This window comes from Anoplolepis gracilipes, chromosome 2 (genome assembly GCF_047496725.1).
Source record: "Anoplolepis gracilipes chromosome 2, ASM4749672v1, whole genome shotgun sequence".
Lineage (NCBI taxonomy): Eukaryota > Metazoa > Arthropoda > Insecta > Hymenoptera > Formicidae > Anoplolepis > Anoplolepis gracilipes.
Genome location: NC_132971.1, coordinates 14,942,308 through 14,967,024, shown reverse-complemented (window position 1 = coordinate 14,967,024; position 24,717 = coordinate 14,942,308). Strand labels below are relative to the sequence as shown.

Here is a 24,717-nt window from a genome sequence, read left to right as displayed (position 1 = left end):
ATGCATTTCCCATACTCGCACACATAAACGACATGTGCAAACGCACACACGTGCGAAAAGATCGGAAAGCACAGGGGGGGAGGGGGGAAAGAGAAGTAGATACGCTATATATCGGTCGTTTATGATCGACGATCGTTAGGATCTTTTTCTCGATTTTATGCGGAGCTCATGCGCGTGATTAATTGGCGCCATTGTGTATCGCTAGATTATTATACTAGATGCAGGTGGTGGTGGATCCTATCGATCCGTCGCCAGCGATTGGTTTCCCAGTATCATGAAATCTATTTCATAGAGTTATGTCCTAACTATGATTTTGATATATTAACGAGGCGCAACTATAATTTCGCAATTTGCATAAATGCAGCCGTGCGCTTTAATCAGAAATCATATATCTGTACTATTGAATTTCAAAATTCAATCGTTGTATCTTTCAAAAAAGACTTTACTAATTGTAAGCCAGATAAAAGAGAAAAAAATACAATTACCAAATGTCGACGAATATCAATAGAAGAAGCGTTATTTAATTTAAAATTATTTTATACAATTTGTTAATTCCATAGAAAGTGATTAAAAAAAAAAATATATATATATATATATATATATATATATATATATATATAAATTAATGTCTTTTCAAGCTCGTCCGCTGTTATTCGTTTGTTATTGTTCGTGCTCATTCATCCGGCTTTAAGCTATCAAACATATTTGCTATAAAGCTATATGTATACATAGAATATATTAATATTTTTTACATGTAACACGTTCATGGGTTATAAATATAATATTTAATATTACTGTATTGTACCTCAGGTTAAATTTAATATTACTATATTGATACGCATTTTTTTTCTTTTAAAAGTTTCTTCTAAAAATTATCATTAAGGAGACTTCAAAAATATTAAGTCTTTTTAGTTATATGCAATGTGTCAAACAGAATAATTTCTGCTTATATAAATATTATAAAAGAAATATCTTTTTAACTTATTAATATTTTTAATTGTTAATGAAACTAATTTATCTTATATATATATACATATAGTGTTAGTAAATGTACAAAATAAAAATAAAAGAAATAATAGATTATAATAAGAAAAATGTACGCATTTTATTAAAATTTTAATCAAAAGCTTTCAGAATATTATGCCTTGTATTATTGACAATTCTAGAGTTAATAAATATATTTACCATTATAATACACATAATGTCGCAATTTCAAAGATCTTGCGACAAAATTTTTCTATTAACTTTTCATTACTCAAATTTTTCGCTTTAATGAAAAAGAGAATCCTACATTACTATGCATTGTTACACAATTATAACGCAATATACATAAAGCTATTCAAGTCCAGAATATATGTAAAAGATACGCATTGCTATCAAATTGCATTCAGCTAGGAAATTAGGATAAAGGATAAGTTTCAAGGAATAATACAATATTATTGCAAACTCTACGAAATTGGCTAACAATAAAAAATCCAAGTAAAAAATATTCAGTAAAAAATATAATAAATATTGATATAAATAATTTCATAGAATTCAAGTATTTCAGGTAACATAAAATATACAAAAAATTTTTTTATTTGTCAACAAAGTTACCCAATTTATCGAAAAAAAGCTTTTTTTAAATTTAGACCAATATGCTTCTAATTTAATATCCATTGAATTACATCATACGCGATTCTCATAAATGGAATATTTGAATGAATACCTCGCTTTATATATCAAGTTATACTTTTTTTATAAAATAGAAACATGAAACGAACAAAGGAAATATGCAATCCACACGTGACCAAAAATAAAATTGTATACTGACTAATTGATACAATTTAAAAGTTTCAGTTTATTATGAACACAACAAAATGTTTGTTCATTTATTACGCATCAGGATAATTCATAAGTTAATCTTATTAAAAATATCTAAGCCAAATTTCAAAAAATCAGCCGAATGTAATAATATTGAAAAAGCAATATTGATTTTAACAGTCGAATTATTATAAAACAAAACAATTGTGTTTTTCTGTATAATCTAATATTATAATTATTATTTGAAACTTTAACTATAAATAGATATTCTCTAGCATCATGGAAAAACATTTTATTCTCTTAGTGCAATGATTTTAAATACATATAAAATTCTTTATTATGTAAAAAAAGGTTCCGCGATAGTCGGGTGGATCACATTTATCCTCGTCGATTGTCAATATATTGGAAATTTGTACCTTCTACCCTCCATGCAATGTCGAGATGAAGAGTACCTTATCCCGCGGACACAGTTTATAATCGCCTTCACCCTGAAAAAAATTATATTTCTTATATTTTTAATCACAATCGAAAGCAACGTGAAACAGCGACTAAAAGTCGCTGCGAAACTATATGACAAGAAATAAAGAAAATTAAAAAAAAAATATATTTTATCAGACCCATATATCTATGTATTCTTTAAAAAATTTAAAATATCTATTCAACTGTCCTGTAATAAAAGTTAAGTATATTAAAAAAAATAAAAAAGTACTCGTCTCACCTCATATCTTCGCTCGTCTATAATAAATTAATTGTGCATATGTATATACAGAAAGCGTCATTAATTTATAAAAGAATTTATGCACATATCAATACATTTATATATTTTGTACATACATATATGGAAAATGTATGTGTACGTACATAAATTCATAAAGGCATTAATGATCCTTTCAGTACGTACTATAAAGATGATAAATTATGTATGTATTTATTACGTATATGTCCGGCATCTCGGATGATTTGATTTGTTTAATATATTAATATAATAATATAATAATTTTTACGTATAGAACATTTTGTATAATTGTTGTAGAATTTTTGAACACTTAAAATCTGATAAAAAATGCTAAAAAAATCGTCAGCGGACAAAATAAGCAGCGTAAACTTGGCGTCTTGGTTTGTTCCGAGCCATTTTTTGTTCACAATAGCCAGAATTATTTATTTAATCTATCAAAAACTCTAGAATTATTAAAAATAAAACAAGATCATTCTCAACAATTAATGAGTTTCCAAAGTGAGACACCAGTTTCATACACAAGGCTGACTGTTGAGGGCAAAATTATCAAAAAAAAAAATTTTCGAAAAAATTTCCTGAATCCTAAAATTCCATGAGACTTTCCTGATTTTTCGAGATACAAAAGAAATCACTGAAAATTCCAGGTTTCCCATGTTTTTCCCAGAGAGTAGACATCCTGATATGTGTATGTGCTATCAAATGAAGATCTTGACTTTACGAAGACTTTATTTTTAAGTTCGCGTTTTCAACATCTCTTTGCTATTGATAACAAACATATCTATTATGCGTGGTCCAAAAACTTTTAGCGAAAAATATTTGCCTAGAATATTCATGTAGAGCACTACAATGTTATAGAGAGAGAGAGAGAGAGAGAGAGAGAGAGAGAGAGAGAGAGAGAAAGAAAGAAAGAGAAAGAGAGAGATGAGAGTAGCAAAAGAAAAGCGGCGGAAGGGAAAAGGTAGATGACATGTATACTATACGTGCGTCTTGAGGAGAAGATGGCCAGAGCGAAAAGACGCGGAAACGCAAAAGCCGAAGCGCTTCGCGGAGAAGCGGTGGTATTATCATAATAATGGCCGGAGCCATCATCTTATCCCTCGTTCCGACGCTCCCTGACGTCGCAGCATCTTCTCGCTCGAGCGCGGGGGAACCGCATCTCTCTCCTCCTAATATCCGCGACGTGTACATTTACAAATTTAAAATGATAATTCTCTCCGTGGGTGTGGCAAACCGAGGTCATTTGCGCCCTTTCAGCGTCCGGAGTCGCTCCGTTATCCCACACCCTGCGTATCTACCGCGTAAGCGACGACGGCGACGGCGGCGACGGTCGACAGGCCGATTATGCCGTTTGTAAAAACCGGTCACGGGGTATCCCGTTTGTCAGACGCCAGGAACAGGCCGTGTGTCACCTACCTACTGTCGGGAAGGTTGGCGCGGGGAAAGAAATATTGCGCGACGAGGGGTGTCGTCCGCCTCCGCACCGTGCACTTCTTCGCGCCTTTGAGATTAATATTTTAAGCCGCCGCTTGGCAATCTCTCTCGGCACTTGCAAACCGCAATCGAGTTCTTGGTTTTATTAACCGTAAAGCACAACTTTAAAAGCTTCACGATATTTATGCATGATATTTATTCACGATTCCGCCTTTCGTGTATTTTTCTTGTCTTTAGTAATTTTCAGTCTTACGCTAGATTTCAACAATGTCTAAATATTTTAATATCAATGTTTTCTGATTTTAATGTTTGCAGCTCTTTGTTATAAGATGCATCTTAAGACAGAAAATGTACTGGAAAATAAATATTAAAATTCTTTTTAAATTAAAAAAAATTGATAATTTTTTTTAAATAAAAAGAATTTTAATATTTATTTTCCAGTTATATATATATATTAGTTAATTTTTGGATATATCTAAATACTTTAAAAAATGTTATATATGTAAAAATGATATCAAAATCTTTGAAATGTTCTCCTATAAAATCATGTTTTGAATCTCTATGTTATATCTTTTTTCTCAGAAACCATTGATTCATTTTTAATTATCTTTTTATTTAAAAATAACTAAATTGATTTAATCGTTTGGTTAAAAAAATTGTAATTTTACAAAAGTAACATAAATAATTAAAGTCGACAAAAGAATTGCCTACAAATCGTAATAAAAATTCAAAAAGAGCTCGTACAAGCTCAGTAAAAAACAATTAAAATGTTAAATATTGAGAGAAAAAATAAAAATAGATAGTTTTATCATATAATTTCGCAACTATACTACTCTCCTCCTTAAACGTGACGTAAAAGAAAAGTGATAAAGCACAGAAAATTATATAAATAAAATAAATATTAAAACAACTCGATCAGCTACATTGATCAAGTAAAGCTTATAAGAAATTTTAAACAAATATATGAGTTGCATATAAATAAATGTTGCTTTTCAAATATCATAATTCGATATTTAAATGTATGTATGTTTCTCTACTAATATACTTTTAATAATTCTAGAAAGGTCTGAGAATATAAATATCGTTTAAAAGATTCGTTCGTCGAATATGGTGCATTAACTTTTCGTACCAATATGAAGACTTAAGAATCGCATAGCTGAATAGTCTATTCAAATCCTTTTTGAATTTAAATCCATCTGTCATTCTCACTAGGCATTTAAATCTGTATTTTAAAAATTGTATTCAAAAGAAAATAAAGTTATAATAAATCTAATATACTTTTAAGACTCATTTCAAAAATTCATTTTAAACAAAAATTTAAAAAAATAATAAAGTTGTCAATATATAAATCAAGTATTTAATTTTACAATAAAAAAACACATATGCTAAAATAAATTTAAGAATTTTTTCTACAATAATTATTATATAAAAATTCAACAAGTAAATAATTTTTAGTTTAATCTATCTTTCTTATTTGTAATTATGTATTTATATATATATATATATATATATATGTATGTGTATATATATATATATATATATAGAATACGGAATATGGAATTTGATTGTGATCCTTTATAAATAGTTTTCATATTTTGTTCACATAAAAAATGTAAAAAGTAATTATCAATTAATTAATACATAGATAACATATAATAAATTAAATTATAAATAAATATTAAATAATAATAATAATAATAAATAATGTTCTCTTAAATTTTTTCAAAAAAAATATTTTTATACCAATTTTACTTCATATTGATTTTCATATCAAATAATTATTTTTATTAAACATTTTCATTGATTTGAAAAAAACATTGATTCCAAATATTGTCGGACCTAGAGATTAAATACATCTCCAGGTTGTGAAAAAATAACTATACTATATATATTACCCGAAACTTTCGCTAAAATATTTCATTAAGATTTACGATAATTATAAAAGTTTTCTTATCGTCTCTTACAAACATTTTTAGAATATCCGTGAAAATATTTAAACAGAAATGCAACAAACACTCACCAGCAATTCCCAATCGGCGTCGTTTACCAGAATCAGAATACCCGGCCTCCTACAACAAGCAAGATAAACTTCTTAAATCGAGTTACGCGATTTTCCTACAGCTAACGTATTGTGTATTAAAAACTTACGAATTTCATATTAACGCTCTCTCCCAATTACGGAAAGTTAAAACGAAAGGGAAGTTAACGAAACGAACGAAAGTTAACGAAACAAGACGCGAACAAACTCCCGTTCTCGTCGCGATATTTTCCCGCGCGAAACACAACGACGAGTGCGAAATTTCAATATGGCTGATCGATACAAAATTATCTATTATATATACATATATACATGAGTGCAACACTTCACGCTTATAACGTCATAATTTTAATGCTTAAGGCCGCCGCACACACTTTTACATTTTAATGCATATACGTAAGGAATTTGATTGGTTGAATTCCTTTCGCATGTGTTTATAGACCAATCAGTTTCCTTATGTATATGCATTATGCGTTATGTAAAAGTGTGTGCGGCGGCCCTTAGCTTTGTTTATTTTATTATTTCTCAAAAACTTTCTATTTTTCTCTTTTATTTATATTATTCCTTAAAGTTATTATGAACATCGCGCACAAATTGAGATAAAATATACAAAAATACATTGACAAATAAATAGTAAGTATATATAAAATGTAGTAAATGTATATAAAATGTTCAATCAACAGTACACGGAGAAAATTTTATATTAAAAATTACTTACGGTATGTAGTAACTGTGGACCATTAGAAACATTCCAAGTTAAAATGCTATGTAAAACTAAAAATTGACGTAATTGACGTAATTTTTACGTAAATTATGTCAATTTTTACAGTTTTACATAGCATTTTAACTTGGAATGTTTCTAATGATCCACAGTTACTACATACCGTAAGTAATTTTTAATATAAAATTTTCTCCGTGTACAAAAAGAGATAAAAAAATATCTTACGTTTAATAATTAATTTCTATACTCCATATTTATGTCCGACGAATACAATGAGACAACATTACTGTGTTTTTTATATGAAAGATAAATAATATTAACACTCAAATGTGAACCTTCCGTTTTCCCGTTGACTGCGTTTGAAAATCCAATACAGCAGTATTTGGTTGTCCAATCAGGATAATTGGTCAATCAAGCGCTACTCTATTCTGAATAGACTCGCGACGCGAATTAGGTGTAGTGTCGACATCTGTGTTATCGGGAATGAACGAACTAGGTCGCCATTTTGGTTTACGATATCAGTCAAGTCCACGGCAGGATCGAGGAAAGTGCGTTTATGTGACGCACTATGTGCGTATAACGTACCGAGGACACATCGTATTACGATACAGTTACGATATCACAAGCTTGTCAACACGGATGTCAAAGCTCGAGTAGACGTGATTAACGCAATTGCGACGATATAATCTGGAGATTACACTTACACCGTGTCACCTTGCATGAAGAGTTCCGGCCGCTCCGTCAAGAGGTTATCTCGCAACCAGAACAGCAGTCGTTTCAAGGTCCCTGCGAATTTCCGTTATCGTTAGCGGGGAATAGAGCGGATCGTGCGTCTTTTTAACGCGGCGTACTTACATCCATCGCCGGGTAAGTTCAGCTCGTGTTTCTTTTTCTTATCGAACAGTAATTCCGCCCCACCCCTGCAACATAGAACGACGGTAATTTATCGTCGCGATATTTTCGAAGGCGATAAAAAAATATACATATATAGACGCCTTCCGTCTTTTCGACCTTACCCAAACTCGATAGTGAGAGATAATCCAACCACGTTCGAAGACATTGTCGGAAAATAATCTCGAGGTTAGAATCAGATTTCCGCGCGCGTTCGCGGCGCGTTTCGACAATGATCGGCGCTTTCGACGCGGTAAAACGTCACTATGACGTTTCCGTTCTTCGTCGCGTGCTTCACGCGTTTACAGGATCGTCAACAAAGAATAAAAAAAAGAAATAACTATGCGTTATTATGAATTCTCATTCATACATATATATATATATATATGTATGTTAAGACAGAATCGATTGTTGCAATAAAATAAAATAAAAAAAGAGTTTCGTACAATTGTCTATGACATTTGTCAGCGTGTGCAGTGCGCATGCGCGACAGTGGCGTTAATGGCTCGGTACGTATTTGCAGCGAATATATTTGTCACGTAATGCGCAGAAATAAAACTGTGTCTTCTATTAAACTGTAAATTTGATTAAACGATGCTTCGAATGATTTAATTTTCGATTATTGATCTTAAAAAGATGACAGCTTTTAAATTTTGTAAATATAATCAAATGCAATCCCTTGGTTTCCGCAGATGTACGGCCCTGTGCAGGTCATTAATCTTGCGAGGATTATGACTCGGTATTGAAAAAGTTCATCTAATGTACGAATCTGTTCCACTAACAGCTCGCCTTATTGAATGTAAGAGCATTCGAAGGTTATTTTCGACACGATGTAGAGTAAATCGATGGAGCAGCTTTTATATCGCGTTGGAATATTATGAAAAAGATATCGCCCAGAGAGAGTGTTCCGTGTAATGGCGGCTGACGAAAGAGTGTCTTGCATCACACGCGTCATGTAAACTCGCCGGTCCGGCAAAAGAATCGATCGGAAATAAATCGGGAATAAATATTATTGCGATTGTTCGCGTTGTCGCTGAAAAATTTGTGATTTCTTCGTAGCTTTCCACGATGTCTGAGAACAGCGAACACCCGCCCGACGACAACGAGGCGGAGACGAAGGCGGTCGAGGATGTACCGAACGATTCGTCCAAGAGCGAGGTGAAATTGATGAATCGAACAGACGCGACGATGCTGGAGGACGAGGAAATGCCAACGTACATCAGTGTGTCGAGCACGTCGAGACGCGACGACTCGGATGCCGTTAACCTGAAACAACAGGAGAATATGTCCCAAGAGATGGAGGAAGAATGCAGTCCAAGTCCTTACCCTAGTGATGATCAAGCACCAAGCAGCGTGTATGTTTTGTCATCTGAAGAAGATACCGATCAGCATCCTTACAACGATGAAGATGATGAAGATGAATATGGCGATAGCGATGGTAAATAAATTAATACGCAGAATGACATATGAGTTAAATCAGCTTATCTTAGCATATATTACATATTACATTATCTCAAATAGCTTTCTTTCTTTAGTGTGATATTTTGTATAACGGTGTATAATTATATAATTTTTGGGCTTAATATCATTATAATTGTGTTCATATATATATATATATATATATATATATATATATATATATATATATATATACAATTATAATGATATTAATATATACACACAATATAATAATTATTGTATTATCTATATATACAGATATGGAGAATTTGGAGCTTGACAACGAATTAGATTCGGAAGATCCAAATAACATGAGACATTTGATGGATGAAGAAGATGATGATGAGGAGGACGAAGATGAAAAAGGTTTGCGACAAATACATAACAATGATGATGAGGAGGACGAAGATGAAAAAGGTTTGCAACAAATACATAACAATGATGAGGAGGAGGATGAAGATGAAAAAGGTTTGCGACAAATGCATAACAATGATGATACATATGACGATAATTTTGATCTGTATTGTGATGGACGATCTGATGATTTTCTCTTAAATAGAAGAATAAAAAATCGTGACAAAGAAAAAAGTCTTTCTCTTCAAGACTTAAATATGTCCAAAAATAAAATGGAATATATACAAAGAAACTCATATAATCCATATAAGAAAATGATAAATGTTGCACAATTCAAAAATCCTTATCTATATCCTGTGCCATATGGGAAGCAACCAACACCAGAAAGATATCATCATGTACAAAGCAAAGTCAAAATGTATATTAAAGATATAAAAGAACAAAATAGACGGTCTATGGAAAAACATATGAAACAGAATCATGAAGAACACATGAAACAGGAAGATACAATCCATAATAAAAATAACACTAATCATAAGAACAGTAATATAAAAGAGACAAAGCCTACATTAACGAACAAGACAATAAAAGATTATGCCGAAAGAACTATTAAGGAGTTGGAAATTGCGGAAGCATGTGAGGGAGATAAAATAACTTATAGTACTCCAATAATATTAAATGGTCAAGATAATAAAAATTATTTAGACTCAATACATGAGGAATCTACACAGAATGAAATAAGTGCTGTAAAAATTACGCAGAAACAGAATGGAACAGTTGAAGATAAACAATTAAAGAATAATTTTCCTGAAGAAGGAATACCACATTATGGAAATGCCATACAACCATCTCTTATTCCAAATGTTCATCAAGGGGAACCAGTACTTTTTAATTTACATACATTAAGTTCTGAGGAATTTAAGCATGGCATTTCTAATTCTAGTCAAAAAATTGATTTAAATAAAAATGCACATGTTACTGAACAGGAACATATTCAACCCGAAACATACAATAATGCAGAACTGATGGATATGTCTATAGATAATGACACTTGTCCCTTAAAAATTGAGAATATTAAGAGCATTAAGACAGTGACAGATGAATTAAAAAATAATAATGAGCAAGTAAGTTCAGGCAAAGTAAATGAAGACTTTAGTAAGACAGCTCTGGATACTTCAGAAATTACTGTATTAAAAAATCGATTAGATGACGTGATTGAGAAAAAACATAGGTTGTTTAATGCATTTCGAGAACAAGTTATAGAAAATTTAATATTGAAAGGCACGATAAAAGAGCTAAGAGAATCTTTAGCAAAATGTACTAATAAACCTCCAGAACAGAAAGTTGCATCAGTTCAAACAGATGTTATTATCGATACTGCACCTGAAAAACATAATGAAACAGAATCTACACACGTAAAGCAATCTAACAATAAAATATTAGGTAGTAGTGTCGCTTCGACACTAAGTTCCATAGATCAGTGGAGTGACAGTGCCGGTAATCTATCGATATCTATGAAACCACCTGAAGTAGCAAAAACATTACATTCTGATGATAGTATAGTATTGACCAATGATACACCAGTAAAAACAACACGTTCGCTATCTCGCACATTTATTACTTCATCCCGAATTTTACAAACTCTTTCAAATATTACGCAAGGGAAAACAAAATTAGAAAGTCCTTTGGTACAAAATTCAAAGAGAAGGTTAAGTGAGAATATAGTGATAGAACAAAATGATGACTGTGGGTGTCAAATCGTCAATGGTAGTTGCCGACCATCTAGCTCTAAGAAAAGGAAGATTGATATTCTTGAACCATCTAATCTATCTTGCAAAGCTTCCCACACTGCTATAGAATCGCATCAAAAGTTAAATGATACGCACAATGACTCACAACCCAAGCATCCATGCAATTTGTTAAATGAGAAAGTGGAATCACAGAAAAATTCATCTAATATCAACACAAGCCAATTAGAAACTGCTGCTTCTATGACAGGAGAAGTACCAGAAACCACTGATGATCAAGAGGATAATGTTAAATGCTTTGTATATCACGAAAATGAAAATAGTAAAGATCATAGTTTTCTAATCATAGCAAAAGAACCTACAAAAGATAAGACTGTTAATGAAAAAAGACGAGAAGGTGGTCCATATATAGTTGGTAATATAGAAGTAAGAATGTCTGAAATAAATGGAACAATCAACATTTGGGGCAAAGAAGTGAGTAACTTTATTATAAGTTATATCATATAAATTAATTATATTATTATATTATTATAATTTATATTAGAAGATATATGTATATTTTAAGATATGTATACATAAACATACACATACATACATGATAAAAATATATATATATATATATTTATTTATTTTAAAATGTATTTTTCAGATCAGCCAAGAATCTACATTTGAAACTGAAAATGAAATAGAAATATCGACTAAAGGAATAGATGATAAAAAGTATCACTGGCAAAAAACACCACATACCAGATTTAATGGCAGTAATTTAGTATGTTCAACAAGTAAAAAATGCAAAACTCCTCCTACATTTGACCTTTCTTCAGCTGTATCTAATTTTTCATGTGCACATTCACCTTCATTTAATGTGGCAAAAGCATCATGTTCAACAGATAAAGCACATGTGGATAATCTACACAGTTCAAGTACATGTGTTTCTTGTGAAGAGTATGAATTATCAAAAGATCGTAAAGAATGGCTAAGATATAAACAAACACATGGCCAAGAGAAATTACATTCCTGTTGCATTCATCATAATGCAGACATGTTAGAGCAGAATTGCTCCTTACATAAAGAAAAACAGAAGTTTGAAGATAATTTTAATTATAGCAAAGAAAAATTAAATACTAAGGAACATCGGCGAAGTTTTTCGAGAAACGTAGAATATAACAAGCATTTACATAAAAATATTAATTCTGCTATAGAAGAGCCCACATGTAAATATCACACAACATGTCATGACACATTACACGATCCAGGAGAAACTTGTCAAGAGAGTCATAAATGTTATAATACATTGAAAGAAACTTGTACATGCGAGCCATTATCAATGAGCACAGATCGGCAGTGTAACGAATCGTGTAATCATCTTTCTCCTAATGTACATGAAGAAGAACCATTAATATCATCAAAACAATGTAAAGAAACACCAGAGGTAAATTGTAGCTAATTCTATTTTAATATTTTATGAGGATTCGCGATTATAACTATGTATTTTCTCCTCTCTTAGACGAGACGACGAAGATTAACTGGGAAAAGAGTGCGTGGAATTTTAGTGGATCTTTTACGAGGATGTGGAGATTGTTACAATTCCAATTCATCTAGTAATTATACATCTAAAAACAAAAGCTGTATGCACAAGAAAGAATCTTGTTTAACAAGTTGTTCTCCACAAATCAAAATTTCGCCATGTACATCTCCAGAACCATCATGTTCGAAACCAGGACAATCTGTTGGAAGGTGTGTTTTCGTACACAAAAAAAAATATTTCCCAACAATTTCTTCAATCTACATATAACTTTCCTGAACTATATACTGCAATATTTGAATATGTAACATTATTTCTAAAATTTATAATCAATTTTTGTTAGCAAACATTTTGTTTAATCACAAAAATTAATACACATAAAATATTTAGATTATTATTAGAATTGTTTTTTTATATTGATTTACAGATGCTGTTATGCTTATGCACAGCGAATTGAATCTCAGCTGGAAGAATTTCGAGTAGAAATGGAAAGAGTGCGATCGCGTTCAGATGCTATTCTAAATATGCTCAATATGCTTCATTCAGATACGAACTAAAGGAATTCATATCTCTGAATGTTAGGTATTCTTCATATGTACATATATCTCATCTTTTTATTTGAATCTTTACAATTTTTTTTTTAATTGGCAATTACGATATTATCATATGTTACATTCTGCTTCACATACGTCATATTTGTATTTCATTTTTTCAGCTTGTTTTTTTTTTTAATTGATTAAACTACTATCATATATAGGTCTTCTATTTCAATATCAATGCTTATAGATATAGTCAAAGTTTATTAAATAAAAATACACATATGATGAAAAAGGAACGTTCATTCAATATGTGCATTTCTAACAATACCAATTTTTGTTAAAATTTCTGATAAATTAATACTTATATCTTTTTATATAGCATTTCTATATAAAAACTTAATCTGTGACATAAATCCATATAAAGATCATGGAACCGACAATTGCTGTATAGTAAATATACATAGGCTTTGACACTTTACGTTTTATATTTTACGTACCGTTTATAATTTACACATATATTTATAAAAATGATGATGGTATAACAATTATCGATTAATTTTGTCAATTGTTTATTAAAATGTCATTTAGAATATAGATACACCAGATTTGTGTGCTATAAGCAAATAGCATACTTTAATTTCGTTATGTTAAACAAAAATATATCATTATTATTGAAAAATTATATGTGTATATACGTTTAATAATTGCAATCACAGGAATCATCTGTTGGCAAAGCACCTGCCGGTGTTTCTCCTTGACCAAGAAAGATATTACTGTAAGAAGTCTTGAGGTAATTTACGTGACCTTGTAAGGATTTTATGCGGCCTTGCGCGTGTTTAAACGCCTCGTTCAAATTATTTATTTGACCTTGCATCTTTTGTCTGATCTACATACGTTAACGAAAACCAGGCCATGATAAATATCATTTTCCTCGTGTTAAAATTTTTACCTCGTAACAGCAATTATTACCTCATCTCTATCACGTTGAGCAGCGCGGGCCGTTGCTCTACATTGTGCTAATTGTCTTTCCATTTCAGCGATCTGGCCTTGCATCGATCTTCGCATAGTTTCGCATCGCTCCTTCGTTCTCGCTACTTGCCGAGCAGAATCCTCTCTTATCTTAAATGAAAAGGAAATTCAGTTCTTTTCTTTGTAACGAGATCAACACATACAACATACTTGTTCCAACATCGACGACAATTGCGTGTTCTCATGCATTTTCTCGTCGATGCGTTTTTGTAACTGTGCTTCGTGTTCCTCATATCGTGTCAATGTGTTTTTCATTCTCTCGTTTTCATGTCGCAACTCGCTACATTTTTTTTCTATTTCTTCGAATTTAGTGGATTCGAGTTCCCTTTCATCCTATACAAGCAATTGATTATTTTTTATAAGAAAGTACTGAAATTTTCATTAGGTTTATAAATTACAACCAGAAATGCTTGATGCTCGGTACGCAACACGTCCAACTGATTTTGCAAAGTTTGAATCTTATCCTTGCTTCCTAGCAATTCCCGCGACAGATCCTCACAATTGCGTTCGGCAACTAGGCGCATCTGTTGCGCTTCTTGCATCTTTATTTGCATTTGTTTCAGGATATCGGGTAGTGGTGCAAGTTCAGCTAATTTTTCTTGAAATTGATTCTATCATGTAAACATACATATATACATTGTAGAGAAAGAATTTCGCTCTAAATGATCCAAATGTATACAGTAATTACAATAATATTAATGTTTAACATACTTTAACCCGTCCAATTTCCAGAGTAACATTCTCATTCATTCGCGCATTATCCATTTCCATAAGATCCAGCTGTCGACGCTGTTCTTCAACTTGTTGTTGGGCCTATTTTGATTTCAGGTTTATAAAATATTTACGCTCGAGAGTAATTAAGTGTGATAAAATTTAGTTGGTGATAATTGCAAGGATAACAACATCAAATACACACTTGTAAATATTTATTGCGATAATCCTCCAGTTGAGCAGCTTGATCTTGAATCAAAGAACGAAGCTCCTCTAATTCATCCTGCGCTTCACGAAAGCGTTGTTTCGCTACCATCAAAGCTTGTTCCTGTTCTATGAGTTGTTCCTTGAGACCTGTTTTGAAATTACTTTGCATTTTATATTTTATTATTTATACTTAAAATAAAGCTTTAAAAAAGAGAGTAAAAAAAAAAATATTACCCTCAAATTTTCCTTTCTCTGTTTCCAGAAGCTTTAGTCGTTCTTGAGCATCCACCAGCTTTATCTCCATTCGTTCTTTATCTTCCTTTGCATCACGCATATCCTGTTTGAACTTTTCCGCTTCTGTTCTCATACATGATACCTCGCACAACTTGCTCTTGTAATCATCCTGAAGCCGGGCATATTGTTCACGAAGATCGCGTAATTGCTGTTGAGTGCAAACACTATAATGTTCTAGGATTATACTCTACTATGATTTTTTTATTGAAAGTATTCCAATTAAATTTTTTTCTCTATTGTAATCTTACCATGGTTGTGTTTGTACAGGAATCAGTTGTAGTCGCCTATATTCGATAAAAAAATATATTACTTTGCTTGCTATCTAATACATTTTTATTATCCATTCGTATGCTGACGAAGAAGATAAAATCTCATGACTCTTAATTATGCAAACTATATAGTTGTAGTATAAAATTAATTACAGAAATATATCAAAATACAACGAAATGTAAAAATTTGAATCGTTCGAAACACGAGAATCGCTTAGAGAATATAAATAAAAAATAATCAAAGAACCGAACAGGTACTACAGGTATCTGAGCAGGGGGTACAACAGGTCCTTTTAGTGGAAGTCCCGACGTGGGTGTCACACACGTCGAGGGAGGTGGACAACAGGCGCATGGTGCACAAGGTCCAGTGCATTTGAGCAATTTACGTTGTTGTTCCAGTTGTTGCCGCTCCCGTTGTACATTCGCTAATTCTATTTGCATATTGCGTACCTCAGTCTCCATACTGCCTAATTGTTGTTCCTGAAGAAGTCATGAAATGAAGTGATATCAAATCTCTAGATTTGCTCGATTAATCTCTTACATGATAAACATTACTATAGAATATACATTATGCATATATATATATTTTACTATTCTATGTTATATTATTCTATTTCTAGTTAATACACACAAACAAGATTATAAGAGAGTAAATTTAAATTACAAGAAGAAAGAAATAGAAAATATATCTAGAATTAATTAATAATAATGCGATAATTTTCGCACATCTTTTATAAAAAGTGTTGAAATTGCGTCTAAAAAAAAGAAACTTTTTATTATTTTTCTTAAATCATCGATTTATTATCTTGGAAAAGATTTTAGTGATTTACATAATTTTTAAGATTCTTACCAGTTGTTTAGTGTTAGTACCATAGGTAGCGAGTTTATCTTCCAAATCTGCAGGGCACATTCCTCGAGGAAGCGGCGGCCTAACAATAGCCGGACCGCGGGAACACATTTCCACGTTTTGCAAAGGATTATTATCTACGAAACAACGATCCTCCGTTCTTGAACCACCTCCTGTAAGCCTTGGTGAATCTGCAGATTAAACGTTCAAATTACTGGAAGAATTTATCAAGAATCTCCGCACTTTAATTTTTTTAACATAATTACAGACTAATTTCGGTTTAAATTTCGAATTATTTTTCGATTGACAGATTACATATATTCGATAATTTATATGCTATCTTACTGCATGCGGTTTCTGTAGTCGGTGATAGAGTATCAACGAACTGAAGACAGCATTTGCATTGGCAGTAAACGTCGTCTCGAGGCTGCGTATTGACATGTGGACGGAGAGGTAACGACGGCGGCGTCGATGGAGGAGACAAAGCAACACCTGGGCAGGTGTAACAGGTAGGTCTAATCACTAACTGATTCAAAGTGGCCAATTGACGGCTCAGCTCCGTATTCTCTTTGACAACTATACGCATTTCTGCTTGTAGAGCGCATACCTTCCTTTGTAAACTCTCGAGAGCTGTATCCTTTTCTAGCAAAGCTTCTTCTAATTTGTATCTGTTTATGAAAAAAACACGGCTTTCCATATGTCGTGATATAATAGGGAATATTTAATCAAAATGTTTTACTAAAAAAAAACTCTTTTAAGAATAAAATAGTCAAGTTGAATATTTAATTCATTGTTATAAGATCAATATATCGGGTTACGCGTGAATGACGTATGACTGACATGCTTCAATGTCTGAAAACATCGTGAAATCGTCGCCGAGGGAACGATATAACTTTCAAACATTTTTTCGGCCTTCTACTATTTACTATACATGAATGAAACTACTCAGTATTAAAAAAAAATTCTTATAAACTGAGTGTTCTAAAAAAATTGATCGGGAAAATCGTCCTTTCTCTTTATTTTATTCAAATAATAATTATCTTAAATTAAATTCGACTCTATATCGAGAATTTCATAATATAATAAAGAGCGTAAGCCCGAAATCGCAACTTTACAGGAATGACAGAAAAACGATTTAAAATTTGCATTTTTTTATACATAGAAATATGTCTCAATATATTTCTGTATTTATAATATAATCTTATTTCACACACATCCCTTAATATCTTTTTTTTTAATTGAACCCCTATGTTTTATGAAACCGACGATATGTAAATTTATTTGTTTTTCAATATGCAGATTTTCTAAGATTTAAATAAAAAATCTTGACGTTCCACGCATGTACTCTACTATCAAATTGCTCGATATAATCAAATATTAAACTATTTCTAATTAAATATATATTGAGTTAGCCAAAAAGTAATTTTGTTTTTTCTTACAACAGATGACGTATTTATGTTTTATACAAAGTGTTCCTAAGCTATAAATAATATACATAATTTTGTTATAATTCTGTTTCTGTAAATATATACATAATAACTAAATATATATATATATATATTCTGAAAGTTTATTTCAACGCATGATTTAAAATGTATTCTTTTTCTTTTATAAATTTAAAAACATATAATGCTTGTATTAAAAAAAAAACAAAATGTTGTCTATTGCAAAAAAAACGTTACTTTATGGCCAACGTAATATAATCCAATTTGTTTTATATTTGAAGGGTCGTATAACATAGGGGCGTAAATTAGAAATCGCAACTGTACAAGAATGAGAAAAAAAGGTTTAAAATTCGTATTTGACATATAGGAATAAGATCTAAATATTTCTGTATTTCCATAATTATTAAGCCGCTATGTCACGAAATCCTCAATTTGTTTAGAATTTTTTTATGATACAAGAAATGAACATACTTTCCACCTTCCAGTTGTGCATTTTCCTTAACTAATTTTTCTTGCATTGTTAAAGATTCTGTCAGTTTTCCAGTTAATTTTTCAAAACACTTTTCTCTCTCTTTTCGCTCGCCATCTGCTATGACAATTTTTGGAAGCACATCTTCCGTATAGCCACAAACAATTACTCTTGGAAGCCTAATTCCACGATAAAAATACATGATGGAAAATATCTCACATTTAATTAATAGCATTTTTAACTTACTTATCTTCAGGATATTCTATTTGCGGTATCTCAAAGCGATCTTCCTCTGGAATTCTTTTTAGCGGTTCTATGTCTTTTTTTTCCTTCTCTTCCTTTTCCTTTATTATAACTTTTTCTATCTCGCTGCTTGAATCTTCGATCCGTTCTACTTTTTCTCGTGCCTGCAAAATGTGTATCTGTTAAGTTACATCTTCATCTTATTTTATTGAGATACATTATTACAGGATCATGTTTTGCGTCAACCTTGTCGCAAAAATATAAATATGTGTAAAATAATTTATGAAAATTGTTGTACTAAATATATTTTTATAATACTTTTTCAAGTTTTTGTGTTAGCTGTTCAAGTTCAGCTATTTTTGACATCATAATATCTTGCTTCTCTTGAATTACTAACGAGTCTTCTTCTGTTAGTTCGGGTTTCTGTAGATTAAAGAGAATATTTGATATAAATAATATGTATTATACATATTATTAATTATTATAGTATTTCATATTAAATATAACAGATGAAATATACATCTGATAACTCATAAACTTCACGCTTCAGTTTTTGAATCTCATCTGCTAATATGATACATCTCTCATTCATTTCTTTTAGTTCTGTAATTATATCATCAGTTAAAATAGGCGAATCGGTTTTTGTCATCTGATTATCTGAAAATTCATTAAATTTTATTATTTTATACAATTTTTAATCATACTTCTAATCATTTTGAACGATCGTAATTAGATGTATCTATTTCTAATCCAAACAATATATATTTTTTGCAGTATAGAAGATTATTAGTGTAGGATAAGAAAGAGAAAGAGAGAGAGAGAGAGGTTTTTTCTCAAATGGCTTGTACCTTCAATCCTTTCATTAATTTTATCTTCATCTTCTACTTTATCGCCTTTATTATCGTCTTTATTATCAAGATTATTTTCTTCAACTTTGTCTTTGTCTTTACTTTCGTCTGCATCCTTATCTTCATTTTTATTTTCGGTAACGATTTTAGCTTCCGCAAGATCTAGCGTTGTAGGTGCTTCGTCTATGATTTCATCTTCCGCAGGATTTGATGTTGTAACAGGTATTTCATCTATGACTTCATCTTCCGCAACATCTATCGCGGTAGGTGCTTCGTCTGTGATAACTGCTGATTCCTTATCCTTTTCAGGTTGCTCTTCTGATACTTCGTTATCTACTATTTCATTTTCGGCCATATTTCTGCGTAAATATATTAATGTCTTAGAATATGTCTTAGAATATTGATTGATTAGATATAAAAATGCTACGAGAATAAATAAATAAATTGTTACACTGAATTATTTTGTTGATTATAAATTAAATCGTTTTGCTGTAATTTCCGCACAGATTTCGATACTTTTGTTTGGAATTTTTCACTTGCTTTTATTTGATTTTTTACATTCTCTTCTTTTACTTTCTCATATTCATTATACTAAAAAGATTGTTAATTTTATTATATTACGCGAAGCATACAAGAACATATCTCATCTTTATCTTATTATTACTCTTTAATGATATATATACACACACACACACACACACACACACACACACACTTTGGCCGATGTAAAAGTAATTCTTCCTCAATAAAATAATTGAATAATTAAAGAGTGAAAGTAATTTAGGATTTTATAATATAATAACATATTACCGGTTTGAAAATATGCGAGTCTGGATTTGTCTGTTGTGAAAAAGATTGCAAAAATAGCGTTTCTATAAGAGGTTCTGATTTTGTGATATTAGAAACTTTGAATAATTTTTCATTACAAACATTGAACGCTAATGGGTATACATCGCGCAAATTCAAAGATTTTTTTAAATCGAAAAGAGATTCCAGCGAACCAAACGCATCCTCTTTCAAGCACGACGTATTGTCATAATATTTATTGTTTTGTTGAAGTTTTGAGTAGCTCCGTTTAGAATTTCGTTCCTTCGATTCGTAAATACTTTTTGTCTTAATCGGAAAATGTTCGTGCGTATAGGAATACTTTTGCGAAGAAGAATAGCTTTTTATATGCGGTCGTCGTTTCTGTAACAGAGAGTTTAATAATTTTTGAAAATGTTTTCACATTTTATAATACAATATTTTTTGTAAATTTTTAATTAATTATCTTCATTAGAGAAAGGTTTTACATGTACACTTAAAATAAAATAAAATATTTAATCGTGAAAACAATATAAAAATATAAATATCATATTATATATATATATATATATATATATATATATATATATATTAATTTTACATTATATTATATTTAATATTTATGTTATATTATTATAATATTATATTATATTACAGTAAAATATAATAACGCAGATAAATTTTATTTTATACCATTACACTCGTTGAATAGAGTAGCTGGAATATTCTAAACATGTATTGTCAAATTAATTACATATTTTTAAGTGCAAAAAAAAAAAAAAAGAAAATATGATATGAATATTTTATTCATAAACGTTAATTTTACCTTCATATTTTTACCTTCGAATTAAAATCGATCTCATAAAATATAATGTTGTATGTATAATGCGAACAACCTATAAATTCTTCGGTACCTCTTGTAATAAAGTTACATTATATTGTCAAATTACGTCTGAGAAAAATAATTTGAATATATTTGGAAAGTATTTTTGTGTGACTTTTGTTATCAGAAAGAAAGATTGTAAAATATATTAAATATAAAAAGAAATTAAATGTTATGTAATGTCATCATATATTTTACTCACTTCAAAATATTTCGGAATTCTTTTCATTAAAAATACGCACAATGCGTATGTCAACTATTTTTATTTTACTCCAAGACTCCAAAAGATATACCTGGATCTTTCTTTCTCTTTTTCTCTCTCTTGTAACTTGGTAAATTTATATCAATAATAAATCAATAAAAAAATCTGCCTTTTGAAAAATGGTACAGAGAAAAATAGAAAAAGTAAAAGAAATAAAATTTTAAAGATTTTTAAATTATTTTAAATTTAATATAATTCTATCCTCATGTAATAATTTTCCAGCATTCTTAACTGTTTTCTAATTTATCGATGTTTGTCAATCAATTTTTTTTCCTTTGATATTTTCATGTAGACATTTCTTTAAAAAGATATGCTATACTAGCTAATTTTATTTTTTTAGTAAATATACATAAACACAATAAAGATATTATTATTATTTCCTGTTTTTTTATCGAAATACGATACCTTATTTTTCATGTTCTTTTCGTAATATGATAGTTTTCCATATAAAAATCCTATATAAAATTAATAGTACCGAAAATATATTAAAAACATTATTCGTATACACAACATACTTTCATTCATACATGGCGCACGATGACGCACTGTCGGTTAAAATGAAATATAGCTAATGCGTTGTGATGTGCCATTAAGAATAAAGATTATTAGAAACAAAAGTTTAAAATAAAGAAAATTAACTGTAATTAATTAATTTGATTTACCCATCCTTGTCTACATAAATATTTTTCACAACCGGCTCATTCTTTTATGTTGACGTTTGTGCTATCAATCTTGGTTACAAGATAAAGGTTATGGAAAACAGTAAGTAAGATAACATTAATATATGTGAGTAAAATTTGTACATTAATAATAAAAAATATGTATATTAATAATAATATATGTAACTAATTATTATATAATTTAAAAATGTAAGCGAGATCTCTTTCTCTTTTCTGATTTTTAATATTTTCTGTTTGAAATCAAACTCTAATATGAAACTATTTTATTATTCTAGACGAAAATGCAATGCAAATAGAAGAGCAACAAACTGTAGATGAGGCTGAAGAACATGAAGATGAACACGTTTCTTATAATGAAGATAACGTACAAGATAATAAAAATGATGTCCCAACTAATAGTTCACAACCAAGTATGTTTAAATATCAATGATATTGTATAAAAGTAAAAAAATATTTGATAGATATATTTATATACATATAGATCTGTATTTTCATTTAAATATAATTAAATTTACAGCAAATACAGTAGAGAACAATTTAAATGTCTCAGAGATAGATTCTGATCAAGCATGTCCAATTTGCATGGAGCAATGGACTAGTTCAGGGGAACACCGCTTATGCTGTTTACGCTGTGGACATTTATTTGGCCATAGTTGTATTCTGAGATGGCTACAATATTCTTGTAATAGTACAAATCGTCGTTGTCCACAATGCAACAAGAAAGCTGTGGTAAAACAGATTAGAATGTTATATGCAAAGAAATTGACAGCACTAGATACGGCAGAATATGACAAACTGAAAAAGGAATTACTTCATGTAACAGCTGAAAAGAACCGTATACAGATGGAATTATCCCAGTATGATATCCGCCTGAAAGTATTTGATCAGCAAATGGCTTCCATGAAGAAACGCATTTCCGAACTGGAAAGTCAACAATCAGAGATTGATGTTCATGTGAATCAAAATACTTTGAGTCCCACCACTAGAAAGTTTCATCTGGAACGATCTATAGAGATTTGCAAAGAGGGTGGATCCCGTGTCTTAGATTTTAATCCATGGCAGAAATTTTTGGCTGTTTCTCAGAAATCAACAAACACACTATTCAACGGATATGGCATAAGAAAGATTGATTGTGAATATTTTCATTTACGGCAATTTATCTTCTTACATACTCAGGCCATAAGAGATATAACTTTTCATTCTACGCAACAAATGCTTCTTCTCAGTGTTGGTTTTGATAAATGTGCAAAGCTAATGGACATTCAAAATAATATGACAGTACATACATATCAAACAGAACATCAACTTTGGAGTTGTTGTTGGTCAGGTGACAATCCACACATTTTCCTAACTGGTGCGCAAAATGGATCCATCACTCAGTTTGATATCAGACAAACCTCTGGTGCTGTTAGTGTCTTAGAAGGTCACGGTGACAGATCGCCAGTTGTGTCAATGGCAACAGTACCACCAAATCCTGGTAGCGGTATTAGTAGGGGTGGATTTATAGCATGTCGTTTTCATACGTGTTACACATATGAAATTAAAGACACCATATATTTACCCAAACAGATATTTTTAGAGGGTCCTTTTGTTTCAGTACGTTATGACGAAAAAAATCATCATTATCTTATATCGTCTCGTCCTAATGCTAGACAACCACATGCAAGACATGTAGTATGTACTATTGAAAAAAATTTATCTAACGAAGAAGTAATTATGTGTAATGCTGTACATACATTCCAAGCTGGTAATTCTCAACATCTTTTATCTCGGCCATGTTACTTATATGCGGAAAATGACACGTTAGTTGCAGCACATATAGAATCAAGTAGTAATATATCATTATGGAGTACGGCAAGTGGCAAACAATTGCATAGCCTTCCTGTATCAGATGCTGTTATGGATCTATGTTCGTTTGAAGCTAATAACTATTTGTTTTTAGCAACACTTTCTGCAAAAAGACTTAGACTATATAATTATGGACAATTAACATAAAGTACAAATATAAAATAATATACCGTCTGCCTCGCCATTTGTGGCTGCGTGTGATACTTTGCTCGAGATACAATTAAATCTCTTCATATAATATTAAGACAGAACTGTTAAACATACTCTTTTTTTGTACCGTAATAATATATATATGTAAAAACTCTTTATAAATTGATAGATGGAAGACAAATATATATCTAAAATTTATTTACAACTATAATTCTTAATATTTCCATAATGTGCATTGTCATATCGAAACTCTTTATGTTTTGATTGAATTTTATAAAGATAAATTAATTATAATTTTATAAAATATAAAGAGAAATATTCCTAAAATACTTATAATTATTAAAATATTTAGATAAACTTCAAAATTACTTAGATTTATATAATTATTAAATATATAATAATTTAAAATTATACTTTGTTTAATAATTTATAAAATTCTTATAAATGATATATGTAATTATTTTTTATAAAAAAATATTTAGAG

General features: G+C 30.5%; 5 protein-coding genes across 8 annotated transcripts in view; 2 read left to right on the top strand and 3 right to left on the bottom strand.

The window, feature by feature from the left end:
- Urm1 (Ubiquitin-related modifier 1) overlaps nt 1–7,871 on the bottom strand; it is a 79,862-nt gene extending 71,991 nt beyond the window's left edge. The window contains exons 1-5 of one of the 2 annotated variants that reach the window (XM_072886857.1): nt 7,746–7,871; nt 7,585–7,649; nt 7,434–7,515; nt 5,991–6,039; nt 2,220–2,291 (exon numbers count right to left, since the gene is read on the bottom strand). In XM_072886857.1, the coding sequence (XP_072742958.1) occupies nt 2,223–2,291; nt 5,991–6,039; nt 7,434–7,515; nt 7,585–7,649; nt 7,746–7,789 (309 nt within the window). In that variant the 5' untranslated portion in view covers nt 7,790–7,871 and the 3' untranslated portion in view covers nt 2,220–2,222. Of the gene's footprint in view, nt 1–1,103; nt 2,292–5,990; nt 6,040–7,433; nt 7,516–7,584; nt 7,650–7,745 lie in introns of those variants that run through there. The other variant, XM_072886856.1, reaches the window with a different exon arrangement.
- LOC140663012 (uncharacterized) lies at nt 7,456–15,419 on the top strand. 3 transcript variants are annotated; one of them, XM_072886847.1, is made up of 7 exons: nt 7,456–7,596; nt 8,680–9,058; nt 9,337–11,654; nt 11,830–12,612; nt 12,688–12,917; nt 13,133–13,287; nt 15,102–15,419. In XM_072886847.1, exons 2-6 carry the CDS (start codon nt 8,689–8,691, stop codon nt 13,260–13,262), a joined length of 3,831 nt encoding a protein of 1,276 aa, XP_072742948.1. In that variant the 5' UTR covers nt 7,456–7,596; nt 8,680–8,688; the 3' UTR covers nt 13,263–13,287; nt 15,102–15,419. The 3 variants fall into 3 exon arrangements, with proteins under 3 accessions (XP_072742948.1, XP_072742947.1, XP_072742949.1); XM_072886846.1 differs by having other exon boundaries at nt 13,133–15,419; XM_072886848.1 differs by lacking the exon at nt 7,456–7,596 and adding an exon at nt 8,300–8,419 and having other exon boundaries at nt 13,133–15,419.
- LOC140663019 (uncharacterized) lies at nt 13,942–19,682 on the bottom strand. Its single transcript, XM_072886858.1, has 16 exons — nt 19,607–19,682; nt 19,279–19,415; nt 19,077–19,181; nt 18,762–18,922; nt 18,518–18,694; nt 16,947–17,269; nt 16,605–16,792; nt 16,013–16,234; nt 15,734–15,769; nt 15,426–15,672; nt 15,190–15,338; nt 14,985–15,086; nt 14,675–14,884; nt 14,424–14,606; nt 14,214–14,363; nt 13,942–14,130 (listed from the first exon to the last, which is right to left on the bottom strand). Exons 2-16 carry the CDS (start codon nt 19,405–19,407, stop codon nt 13,942–13,944), a joined length of 2,571 nt encoding a protein of 856 aa, XP_072742959.1. The 5' UTR covers nt 19,408–19,415; nt 19,607–19,682.
- Nucleotides 19,469–21,366, bottom strand: LOC140676269 (uncharacterized). Its single transcript, XM_072911162.1, has 5 exons — nt 21,237–21,366; nt 20,417–20,794; nt 20,058–20,197; nt 19,607–19,965; nt 19,469–19,503 (listed from the first exon to the last, which is right to left on the bottom strand). Exons 1-5 carry the CDS (start codon nt 21,240–21,242, stop codon nt 19,469–19,471), a joined length of 918 nt encoding a protein of 305 aa, XP_072767263.1. The 5' UTR covers nt 21,243–21,366.
- A 704-nt stretch (nt 21,367–22,070) lies between these two features.
- Rfwd3 (ring finger and WD repeat domain 3) lies at nt 22,071–24,444 on the top strand. The gene is made up of 3 exons (XM_072886850.1): nt 22,071–22,317; nt 22,511–22,645; nt 22,753–24,444. The coding sequence occupies exons 1-3, from the start codon at nt 22,308–22,310 to the stop codon at nt 24,228–24,230; spliced, it is 1,623 nt and encodes a 540-aa protein (XP_072742951.1). The 5' UTR covers nt 22,071–22,307; the 3' UTR covers nt 24,231–24,444.
- The last annotated feature ends 273 nt before the right edge of the window (nt 24,445–24,717 follow it).